Source organism: Sapajus apella, unplaced genomic scaffold (assembly GCF_009761245.1).
Source record: "Sapajus apella isolate SASKATOON/1434 unplaced genomic scaffold, GSC_monkey_1.0 scaffold20, whole genome shotgun sequence".
NCBI lineage: Eukaryota > Metazoa > Chordata > Mammalia > Primates > Cebidae > Sapajus > Sapajus apella.
In genome coordinates, this window is record NW_022436960.1 from 11,775,398 (window position 1) to 11,788,142 (window position 12,745).

The 12,745-nt window shown below is 38.6% G+C and overlaps 1 protein-coding gene and 1 long non-coding RNA gene across 3 annotated transcripts in view; one reads left to right on the forward strand and one right to left on the reverse strand.

The window, feature by feature from the left end:
* PPP4R3A (protein phosphatase 4 regulatory subunit 3A) overlaps positions 1 to 12,745 on the forward strand; it is a 51,960-nt gene that overhangs the window by 7,191 nt on the left and 32,024 nt on the right. For both annotated transcript variants that reach the window (XM_032287620.1, XM_032287621.1), the window contains exons 3-4: positions 6,408 to 6,463; positions 11,188 to 11,286. In XM_032287620.1, coding sequence (XP_032143511.1) covers positions 6,408 to 6,463; positions 11,188 to 11,286 — 155 coding nt within the window. The remainder of the gene's footprint in view (positions 1 to 6,407; positions 6,464 to 11,187; positions 11,287 to 12,745) is intronic.
* LOC116557876 lies at positions 4,311 to 10,685 on the reverse strand. Its single transcript, XR_004271738.1, has 2 exons — positions 10,247 to 10,685; positions 4,311 to 4,380 (listed from the first exon to the last, which is right to left on the reverse strand). It is a non-coding gene; the product is annotated as an uncharacterized LOC116557876 (long non-coding RNA).

Consider the following 12,745-nt stretch of genomic DNA (forward strand, 5'->3'; position numbering starts at 1 on the left):
CTTTCTTTGGTCTTTGTAACAGTGTCTTTCTCAGATGTGTGGGAAAAGGTATCTGTGTGTGTGTGTGTGTGTGTGTGTGTGTGTGTGTGTGTGTGTGTAAGAGATTGCTCTTGGGAGATAAGGGCATCTGTTTCATTGGAGAGGTTAGATGTGTTTCTCAAATGAGTTTGGGTGAATGGGGTCTGTCTTGAGTGTGTGCTTCAGTTATTAAGTTCCACTAGACATAACAGTTACCAGAAACATGTGTTGTTCCTAGTTAGAGCTTTCTCTACCTCCCCCTTAATGTTGCTGAGGTCTCCTGCCAAAAATCATCTTCATTTCTCTCTTGTCATCTCTGCTACCATGATATTAAATAAATCCCTCTCCTAAAGTTGAACTCTGTATCCCCCTCCATACCCATACATTAGTAGGATGGAATTACTGTTCCTAATACTGTAGCTATAGCAACAAAATACAGACAAACTTGTTGGAGGGAAGGATTGTGTTAATTCATATTAACACTCAGCTGGACCTTTTATAGTTGATTGGTGAAGTGTTAATAACTTGGCTCAATAAAACCTATTAGGTGATGGGGGGGGAACCTAATAGCTAGATTAGGAGTAAACATAGTATTTTGTCTTTTATTTATTGTCTTACTGAGCCCTAAGTTGAAAGACTGTTTCCTATGGTCTAGTCTTTATTGCCTACTTATCTCTCTGGGAATATGGTATTGGGGGATCAGAGCTGGACTTCCTAGACTAAAACTGTGTGATATGGCTGAAAAGAGAGTTTCAGGGGTTACTTCCCTCTAATATCCTGAATGGCCCAGAAAAAAAGAAATTTTCCAACACCAGAAGCTTCTAAAATGCTTGTTTTAGCCAGGACTTTGGAAGGGAATATATCAGACCTTTTTGTTTGTTTGTTTTCCCTTTCCAATTTTCCTGACCCTGTAAACACTACTGAGAGAGTTTTGAAGAAATTGCAAAAGGGACTAGTACTTGAGAAATAACTGCTAATCGGGATTGGGTGGCTGACAATGTCATACCACTGCACTGCTGTGGTTTTTAAAAACTGTAAAAGGCATGTGTTTTTTGAAAGTACAACTTGAATAACAACCTCAATCCCCTGTGCTATGTGTTTTTGACTTGTTAAATTAAGAAAAAACTTTTGAATTGCAGTATAATACATCAAAAAGGTATACAAATCATAAGTATTCAATTTGATGAATTTTCAAAAAATAAGCAGCACACGATTGAAGAAACAACATAACCAGTATTCTAGAAGCCTACTTCATGTTCCTCCCCAGTCACTATCCTACTGAGAGATAACTGCTAGCCTAATGATAAGGTTAACTTTGCCACTTTGTGAGCTTTGTGTAAATGGAATTCTGTGGTAAATACCTTTGTCTCAGCTGTCTTTTACTCAGTTTTGTAAAATTAATATCTGTTGTGTTCACACTTTGATTCATATATTTTGTGGTATCCATTGTATAAATGTTTATACTTTACCCTTTCCTTTTTTTTGAGACTGGGTCTTGTTCTGTGCCTAGGCTGGAGTGCAGTGGCATGATCTTAGCTCCCTGCAACCTGCATTTCCCAGGCTCAGGCAATCTTCTCAGCTCTACCTCCTGAGCAGCTGGGACTACAGGCATGCGCTGCCATGGTTGGCTAATTTTTTAGATTTTTATGTAGAGACAAGGTGTCCCTATATTGCCTAGGCTGCACTTTACCTGTTTTGTTTTATTTTTGTTTTAACAGCTTTTGCATACTATATAATTCAGCCATTCAGAATGTACAGTTCATTGTTTTTTAGTATAATCACAGGTTTGTGCAACCGTCACCACAATCTAATTTTAGAACATTTTGTCTCTGAAAAAAATCACGTGCCCATTAGCAGTCACTACCCACTTTCACTTCCTCCTAGCCCTAAAAATCTCTATTCAGTTTTCCGTCTAAGTTTACCTGTCTGGGCCGGGAACAGTGGCTCACACCTGTAATCCCAGCACTTTGGGAGGCCAAGGCAGGCGTATCACTTGAGGTCAGGTGTTTGAGACCAGCCTGGCCAACATGTTGAAAACCTATCTCTACTAAAAATACAAAATTAGTCAGACATGGTGATGCACACCTGTAGTCCCAGCTACCCAGGTGGCTGAGGCAGGAGAATTGCTTGAACCTGGGAGGCAGAGGTTGCAGTGAGCTCAGATCCCACCACTGTACTCCAGCCTGGGCAAGAGCGAGACTGTCCCAAAAATATAAATAAGTAAATAAATTAATTTACCTATCTGGACATACATGGTATTTTGTGATGGGCTTCTTTAATTTCACGTTTTCAAGGTTTATGCATATTGTAATGTGTTAGGTTTTCATTACTCTGTGTAGCTGAATATATACCACATTGTATTTATCTGTTCATCTTTTGCTGTTGTAAATAACCTTGCTAGGAACATAAATGTACGAGTTTTTGTTTGGACATAACATTCATTTCTCTTAGATATATACTGAAGAGGGGAATTGCAAGGTAGCTCTGCTTAACTTTTTGAGGAACTGCCAAACTTTTCCAAAATCGATGCCTCATTTTATATTCCTAGGAGCAAACGTATGAGGCTTTCTATTTCTCCACAGCCTTGTCACTACTTTTTATTGTCTTTTTAATTGTAGACATCGTAGTGGGTATTAAATCGTATCTCCTTTGTGGTTTTTGTTTTTGTTTGAGACAGTCTCGCTCTGTCTCCCAAGCTGGAGTGCAGTGGTTCAATCCCGGCTCACTGCAGTCCACCTCCCGGATTCAAGCGATTCTCCTGCCTCTGCTTCCGGAGAAACTGTGTTTACAGGCTTGCACAGCCATGCCCAGCTAATTTTCTGTGTGTCTTTAGTAGATATGGGGTTTTACCATGTTGGCCAGGCTACTTTCAAACTCCTGACCTCAAGTGATCCACCTTCCTCTCTGCCTCCCTAAGTGCTGGTATTACAGGTGTAAGCCACCACACCCCAGCCTCCTGCCCTCTGCTTCTGTTCCCACTTTGTGTGAGCCTGGCCCTTATTTATGGGTTTCATTTGTATTTCTTTAATGACTAATGCTGAGCATCTTTCCATATGCTTACTAGTTGTTTGTATATCCTTTTTGGATAAACTTCTATTCAAATTCATTGTCCACTTTTTAATGTTGAGTTGTAAGAGTTCTTTATATATTTTGGATACAAGTTCTTTACCAGATAAATGGTTTCTAAATCTTTTATTCTATGGGTTTTCTTTTTACTTGATGGTATTGTTTGCATCACAAACAAAAGTTTTTAATTTTGATGATGCCTAATTTTTTATTTTATGTAGGCCGTACTTTTGTAAGATTGGCCGAGGCAGGCGGGTCACCTGAGGTCAGGAGTTCGAGACCAGCCTGACCAACATGGAGAAACCCCGTCTCTACCAAAAATTGAAAAGTAGCCTGGTGTGGTGGTGCATGCCTGTAATCCCAGCTACTCGGGAGGCTGAGGCAGGAGAATCACTTGAACCCAGGAGGCAGAGGTTGCACTGAGCTGAGATCATGCCATTGTACTCCAGCCTGGGCAACAAGAGTGAAACTCCATCTCAAAAAATAATAATAAGATTGATTCATAATGTACTTTATATACTTTATGATTTCAGTGGAGAATAATAGAATGCAATTTTTATTCTAGTAATTAAAACAATAAAAGACTACAAAGGTAGTTAGGAGACTTTTATACTTTTTAAAAAATTCTATATTAAAAATATATAGGATGGGGTCTCACTATTGAGACCAGGCTGGCCTCAAGTGATCCTCTCATCTCAGCCTCCCAAAGTGCTGGGATTACAGGCTGAGCCACTGCACCTTACCTTTGTTTTTTGAGATAGGATCTCTTATCACCCAGTCTAGAGTGTAGTGGCGCAATCATGGCTCACTATAGTCTTGAAATCCTGGCTCAGACAATCCTCCTGCCTGTCTCTTGAGTATCTAGGACTATAGGCATACACCACTTCATCCAGCTAATTTATTTTTTCTCTCTTTATTTATTTGTTTTTTGAGGCAGAGTCTCACTCTGTAGCCCAGGCTGGAGTGCAGTGATGCAATCTCATCTCACTGCAACCTCCACCTTCTGGGTTCAAGTGATTGTCCTGCCGCATTCTCCCAAGTAGCTAGGATTACAGGCGCCAGCCACCATGCCCGGCTAATTTTTTTATTTTTAGTAGAGATGGGGTTTAACCTTGTTGGCCAGGCTGGTCTCAAACTCCTGACCTCAAGTGATCTGCCAGCCTCAGCCTCCCAGAATTGTTGGGATTACAGGTGTGAGCCACCACACCCGGCCTATTTTTTCTTACTTTTATTTTATTGTTATTTTTGCAGAGGTAAGTCCCGCTTTATTAGCCAAGTTGTTCAAAAAGTCCTGGCCTCAGAAAATGGTGCATAAAGAGAATTGAAGGGGCATTGGAAGATATATTTTGATTAATCTGGTCAAAAGTTGGAAAAAAGGAAGATTAAAACAGTATTTTCTTTAAAATATGAGAATGCTTATCTTAGCCTCCTAAGCCAAAACCAGTTTTTGGAAAGAAAGCCCAAAGAAATGGGGTCTGTGGGGAATACAGGTGGAAAAATATATATGGATAATGTTTAGTTAACTTAAGTACTCAAAGGATAAGAAAGAGATTTTGGATTAATCAGGTCGCCTGTCCTAGACATAGTGGTAGGTTGGTGTGAAGTGGAAAGCTATTTATGTGCATAGGACATACACAAATTGAATTATCAGAATTTGGTTAATTTACTGTGGTTATTGGTACTGTTTTGAGCACACAGTAGTGAATGGTCATTAAATCACTATTATTGGACAGTATCATAAAACAAATGAATTTTGATGTAAAAGCAAACTAAATTTGGAAATGTTAAGAGCACTCTTAGCCATCTAGCCACTATTTGGAATGGGTAAAGCAATTGTTAAGTATAATATGAGAAGAAATGAAAGCTCTGTATGAGAGACAGTTGCAGAGGAAACTGCTTTTTTTCAAATGTTTTGGGCCAGAGTTTGTCTTCAAGTAGTACTTGCAGGTGTAAACTAGAACTGGTAGATGAGAGGAGAAGGGTATTGGAAGTCATATAGTATATCAGATATTTTAATCAAGGTCATCTGGCTTCACACTGTGCTGTTTAACTGCCTTGTGCTGCCCATAATTTGGTAGATTTCTGTGTTATCCAGTCCTTACTCATCAGATTATCGTGTCTTTCCTGTTCAAAGTAAGCACATGTATAAAACATTTATTGACTGGGTGCAGTGGCTTGTGCCTGTAATCGCAGCATTTTGGGAGGCCAAGATGGATATATCATTTGAGCCCAGGAGTTCAAGAACAGCCTGGGCAACAGAGTGAGACCCCATCTGTTCAAAAATTTAAAAATCAACCAGGCATGGTGGCTGGTACCTGTAGACCCAGGTACCCAAAAGGTGGAGGTTACAGTGAGCTGAAATCGCACAATTGCACTCCAGCCTGGGCAACAGATCCTAGACTCTGTCTCATAAAAAACATTTTTTGGGTTACAAGTTGCTGTAATTAAACTTATATTGTTTTAAAAATAATTTTTCTATAACTGAAGTTGAGTGTGCATCAAATGTTCAAAAAAGGAAATACAGCTGGGCACAGTGGCTTGTACCTGCCATCCTAGCACTTTGGGAGGAATGGGGAGTGGGAGGATCACTTGAGCCTAGGAGTTGGAGACCAGCCTGGGCAACATAGCGAGACTCTTATCTCTACAAAAAATGGAAAAAATATTTTTGGAGGATGGGCACAGTGGCTAATATGTGTAATCCCAGCACTTTGGGAGACTGAGGCTGGTCAGGAGTTCAAGACCAGCCTGACCAACATGGTGAAACCCCGTCTGTACTAAAAATACAAAAAATAAGCTGGGTGTGGTGGCACACACCTGTAATCCCAGCTGCTTGTGAGGGCTGAGGCAGGAGAATCTCTTAAACCCAAGAGGCGGAGGTTGCAGTGAGCCAAAATTGCATCACTGCATGCCAGCCTGGGCGAAAAAGCAAGACTCTGTCTCAAAAAATAAAATAATATTTTTTGACTGGGCAGGGTGACTCATACCTCTCTAATCTCAGCACCTTGGGATCATTTGAGTTCCAGAATTCCAGACCAGCCTGGCTAATACAGCAAAACCCCATCTCTACTAAAAATACAAAAATTAGCCAGACCTGTAATCCTAGCTACTCGGGAGGCTGAGGCAGGAGAATCATTTGAGCCTGGGAGGCAGAGGTTGCAGTGAGCCAAGATCACGCCACTGCACTCCAGTCTGGGCAACAGAGTGAAATGCTGTCTCAAAAAAATAATGTATTTAAAGGAAATATGTATGTATGTATATATGTAAGGGAATATAATTTTGCTGATTTACGGTAACATAATGGATTATCTTTTTCTGTTTCCTAGGTTCTCTACTTTTAGAGTCCAAAATAAATCCTAACACTGCATACCAGAAACAACAGGTAAAATTTTGATGATGTATTTTATCTTGCATATTTTCCTTTCACTTGGTGAGTAAATGAAAGTTTATCATCTGATTCCCTGCGTGAAAATTTTAGAACAAATTACAACAGTTTGCCAGTCAAATTCTCAAATAGGATTTCTGCCAGTTTCTATAGTGTTTAACATAATAATTTTAAATTTAAAAAGCTTGCCACTAGTTAAAATGGAGTTTTTGTCACACATAACAGCAACTGAGCCCTAAAGTTTTCTCATTTTTACCTAACAAAAAAAGGTGACCATTGATGTGATAAGCTGATACTAACACAATTAAATGGTGAAAATTCCTCCTTTGCCGTTGTAGACTATAGTGCAGAAGGAACATTTTAGTATCTCCTACAGCAGCACTGTGTAGATAGGAATCTGTCATATGAATCTGATTTCTTTTACAGATTCTTTAATATGGTCTTATGATATTACAGTTTTGAAGGTAACTGTACTTCACAGTACAGTGTACTCAAAGTATACTGTTTTTTAAACCTTTGTAATATACAAAGAAATATCAGAAAGTAAATCTCTCACTTAGTATCAACTAGTGCTGTCATTAAATGGTATTAATTCAGTACACACACGCACGCACGCTTGTACTTCAGTACACCCACACACACAAAGATGAGTGCTCTGTATAGCCAGTGAAGTCAAGATCAGTTCCTTCATTGTCCTGAAGATGCAGGTACAAAATAGTTAATTTTGAAGAAGGAATATTACCAACTTGTTCATAAAGTGCTTTGCTTCATCATTGACCTTTAAAATCCTAGAGAGAAGTTAGTATTGGTTTTAGTTTTTCCATTAGATGATGCGTAAAGGTTGTGACTTGTTTGATATTACACAAATAGTGGATAGGAATGCTGTTATCAACTCATAAATATATTTAGTGATTTATTTGTCCACCAAACATTCGTACAATATATTTTCTTAATGGTTTAGTAGTCTAATACAATACTGTGATGCATTTAGTGTTCTTAAGAAAGCTTAAATTTGATGGAAAAATATAGAGCCTAGAATATTTGGCTTTGGTCTTCCATACTTAAATACATTAAATTTGTGTTTTGAAGTTGTATGCAGCTGAAGAGTAAAAGCATATCTTAAGAAAAAGGAAAGATTGAACTTGTTTTGAGAATGAATGAATAAATTCATGTGTCTCAAGCCTATAGGTTGTTGGGTGATAATCAAGATAATTTGAAGAAAAGTCGCTGTAATCTTCAAGGAAATTAGAATTAGAAGAATTTCAAGGAAGATTCCTTGAAAATCTAGAATCTTCAAGGAAAACAGAAAGCAGTTTCTAAAATTTTATAAACTTGCTAAATTTGTCAAATGGGTGGGTAATTAAAAGCATATGTCTAGCTCTGCCCGGACTTAAGCATCAGCCTGCAAATGGTTCTGAATACACATTATAACAGAATGTGATAGTGGCTTTACTTATCCTAGTAGCCTTTATTGAGCTGATAATTGTAAATATTTATCAGAATTTTAGGAGCCATCTAATTTGGGCGAGTTATTCCCCTCACTCCCAATACAATTGTTATTTTCCCCCAACTTTATTTTCATCACTAAGAAGTAGTACACTATGTTATCACTAGTTTTCATAACAGTATGTATCTTTCCCATTCTAATGATGAGGAAACTGAGGCTCAGAGAGATTACCTAACTTTCTAAGCATCACCTACCACATAGATGGTGGTATTAGAATTTATACTGTGGCCTCTTTACCTCCTAAATTTCTTAGTATTTTTATTCTATGCCATTTTGAGGGAAAATAACAACTTTAATTTTGTCTTACGTGGAGCCTTATAATATAAAGTGCTCAGTATCTACTGAACAGATGACCTTGTAAAGTATTTAGGCTGCCAGATTATAGATTAACTGCAAATTCTTCTGCAAGTTCTGTCCTGGTGAATTATAAAGGGAAACTAAAAATGAAACCTTACTAATTTCTGGCGTGTTGATCTTAGAATGTTAATAGTTTTGAGCTTGAACTGCTCCTCAGTCTGGATCAGATTGCCTGCCTGGGGTCTGTGATATCTGAAAGTCCTTTAAGATGGTATAAAAAGGGGAGTTTGAGGTGTTTCCCAAAATTCTGAATAAAAATTATGGACTTAGTGATGCTGCACAGCCAAGTCAGATTCTTACTTACTTATTTCTGGCTGGTAGCACTTTAGTTCAGTGAGACTACTGGTCTCATGATTGACAGTTATATAATTGACTGAACAGAGTAAATATGTGGTTTAGCAGATAAATTTCTCTTTTTTTTTTTTTTTTCTTTTTTTTTTTTAAGAGATGGGGTCTTGCTATGTTGCCCAGGCTGGAGTACAGTGACTATTCATAGGTGTGATCATAGTGCACTGCAGCTTCTACCTCCTGGCCTCAAACAATCCTCCTTCCTCAGCCTCCTGACTAGCTGGGACTACAGGGATACTCCATTGTGCCTCACATAGGCTAATTTTTAAACATGGTATCCATCTGTGTTACATTAAGAAGTGTCCTTGCCTGGGAATAGTGGCTCACGCCTGTAATTCTAAAACTTTTAGAGCCTGGCAGTTTGAGACCAGCCTGGGCAACATGGCAAAACTCCATCTCTACAAAAAATAAAAACATTGGACGTGGTGGCACATGCCTGTAGTTCTAGCTACTTGGGAGGCTGAAGTGGAAGGACCACCTGAGCCTAGGGAGGTAGAGGCTGCAGTGAGCCATGATGGTGCTACTACACTGCAGCCTGAGTGACATAGGGAGACACTATCTAAAAAAAAGGTAGTGTCCTTGCTAGTGAGAACGATTAGAAACCACTGCAATAGAACCATAGGTCCTTTAAGGAACCTTAAACTAGTCTCAGTACGGGAACCTTTATCATCCTGATGGATGCCCAGTCAGCCTTTGCATGGTTCTTTTTGGTTACTTACTATTCAGATTGAATTATTTTTTTCTTTATAACATACTCAAATCCATCTTTTAATCTTCTAAATTCTCTTTGGACCAGCTTGAAAAAACAATGACATGGTCCTTCAGATTTTGAAGATAGCCATTAAATGTAACTCTCCCTAGTACCATTCACCATTTCTTCTGTGAGATTATTTATGGGCTGCTGTCAATGAGACGGGCCCTTTTTTGAAATAGTCGATTGCTATCAAACAGTATGTATATTTATTTATTGCCAGTAAGATTTGGAAGGATATGAATATATATATGTGTTGTGGGATTTTTTTTTTGAGATGGAATGTCACTGTGTAACCCAGGCTGGAGTGCAATGGTGCAGTCTCATCTCGCTGCAACCTCCATCTCCTGGGTTCAAGTGATTCTTTCACCTCAGCCTCCCATGTAGCTGGGATTACAGGCATCGACAATCATGCCTGGCTGAATTTTTTTTTGTATTTTTAGTAGAGATGGGGTTTCACCGTGTTGGCCAGGCTGGTCTTGAACTCCTGACCTCAGGTGATCTGCCTGCCTAGGCTTCCCAAAGTACTGGGATTAGAGGTGTGAGCCACTGCACCTGGCCAACAGGATCTATTAGACATTATAAATATTTTGACTCTATAATTTTTTTTTTTTTTTTTGAGGCAGAGTTTTGTTCCTGTTGCCTGGACTGGAGTGCAGTGGCTCAGCCTCAGCTCACTGCAACCTCTGCCTCAAAGGTTCAAGCGATTCTTCTGCCTCAGCCTCCTAAGTAGCTGAGATTACAGGTGCACACCACTACGCCCAGCTAATTTTTGTATTTTTAGTAGAGATGACCAGGCTGATCTCAAACTCCTGACCTCAGGTGATCCACCCGCCTGAGCCTCCCAAAGTTCTAGGATTACAGGTTTGAGCCACTGTACCCAGCCAAATATTTTTATTATACCATGCATATTGTAGAATATATACTCTGTACTATGAGGAATATAAAATGGTCTCAGTATTGCATGTGCAGTATCTTGCTGAGATTACATTTAAATAAAAACTCTTGAACTGTTTATTAAACTTTCATTATTAAGTTCTGTCTAGATGGCCAGGCACTGTGGCTCATGCCTGTAATCCCAGTGCTTTGGGAGGCCAAGGCAGGAAGGCCTAGGCAAGGAGCTCAAGACCAGCGGCAAGACCCCGCCTCCATTTCTACAAAAAATAAAACTAAGAAGTTCTGAATTGGAATGAAAGGGTGGTAGGTGCTAGGAGTTTGCTCCTTCTTGAACCACAGCACTTTGCTAAGCTTTTTTTTAAAAACACCTATGTGCAGGTAACTGCTCATGTACTACAAATTTAGCGAATAATTTTAAGGGCTTCATGGATCTCAGAAGCCCCAGGTGGAACACACCTGCTGACAATAGAGAGAAGAGAGAAAGTTTTATTAACCCTATTGTCTTAACATGCCCTAGTTATTTTATGCTTAGATGTCCTCTTTGGCATTTTAATGAGAGAGTAAAATGTAAGTCATGATGCTTGCATACCATTGGTATAATGTTTTGTTTTTATCTTTTGTAGTGCATGAACAGAATATATTTCATAGATTGGTTTAAGTTGTCGTTAAGGAAACACTAATTTTATAGATTGGGGAAGTGAAGTATAAAAAGTCATTGTTTTGAAAAAGAAAGACATTGATAATGGCCAATATTAGTGTTGGAAAAAGTAAAAACAAGCACTGTTTCAGTTCCTTTTCTTTGTTCATTTTCATTTGTGATAATGTATGTTAATTATTCAGACTCCTTTTATGTCTCCAAAGGACACTCTGATTGTGTGGTCTGAAGCAGAAAATTATGACTTGGCCCTTAGCTTTCAAGAAAAAGCTGGATGTGATGAAATTTGGGAGAAAATATGTCAGGTAATTTTTTAAAATAGAAAATAAGCATGCCTTCTCTTTTTAAGTGTTTAGTTTTTTGCCATGCTTTTAACTAATGCTCAAGACTTTAAATAAATTTCAAATCAATCTTTTAAATCACTGCTGTCTTTGAAAAAGTTTGATTTAAAGGAAGGTATAATTTATTGACATTAAACTCTCTAGCTCATACCTTTGCAAACTCCAGTGTTTTATATCCAACTGCCGTTTTGAAATTTTCTCCTTGCGTGTTCACTAGCATCTTCAGTTTAGTACTCCAAACCAAACATAATCTTCTCACATAAATCTATCCCATCTCCTTCTCAGTAAGTGCCATCCGGTTGCTTACGTCAGAAATTTGTGGATCGTGTTTATCCTTCTGTCATCCCTTATATCCATTCAGTCCCTCAATAATAAATCTAGATCCATTGGCTTATCTTCATTTTCACTGTCATAGTTTTCCAAGCCATTGTCATTTTTTGCCTGGTTTATTGGTTTTATCTTGACTTATATTCCTAAATCAACATTTTAGCTAGAGTGATTAGGTAATCATTTTTTATTTTTTATTTTTAAAAGACAGTAGAGAGAGAGGAAAAACAAAGAGAGGAGAGACAGAGAGGAGAGAGAGGGGGAGAGAGAGGAAGGAAGATGATCTTTTTTAAAATGCAAGTCTGATCGCATCACGCTTTGTTTTTAACTTCTTGTGGCCCCTGAAAGAAGACCCACCCTTGTACTTGTCTTGAGCAGTATGGCTCTTGACTGTTCAACCTTACCCAGCCTCTAAGCTTGAATGTTTTTAATTTACTCTGGAGTTTCCCTAGAAACATAATCACAATATTTTGTTAATGAGCATTTGTATGTGCTCTAGTAGCTAAATGCAATTGGCTCTTGTTATACACTCGTTTAGGCCATTTTTTTCTAGAGAAGGTTTCTTCATCTCCATGTTTACCTTATCTGGAGAATAATCTTCACCAGATTCCTTAATTCCTTTGAGTGTGGCCCTCAAACCAGCAGCATAAACATGACCTGGGAACTGATAGAAATGCAAATTCTGAGACCATCGCTGCCCCCCTGACCCCAGACCTACTGAATCAAAAACTTAGAGTAGGGTCGAATTGTTGTTTTTTAAAATCCTTTGTTTAGGAATTCTGTTTTCACAAGCCCTATAGGCCAGACTTTTCTCTGTAAAGGACAAGATGGTAAATATTCAAGGATTTGCAGGCCTTACAGTCTCTTGTCATAGCTAGGTCAACTCTGCTAATTTAGTTTGGAAGTAGCCATAGATAGCACATAAATGAATGAATGAGAGAGGGGCTGTCTTCTAGTAAAACTTATTTACAAAAACCAGTAGCAGACCAAATTTGGCTGTAATTTGTCACCCTCTGCTTTTGGTGATTCTGATGTACCCTGAAGTTTGAGAGCCACAGCATTCACAGAAGATATACTATCCTTAGCACAGTGTTTC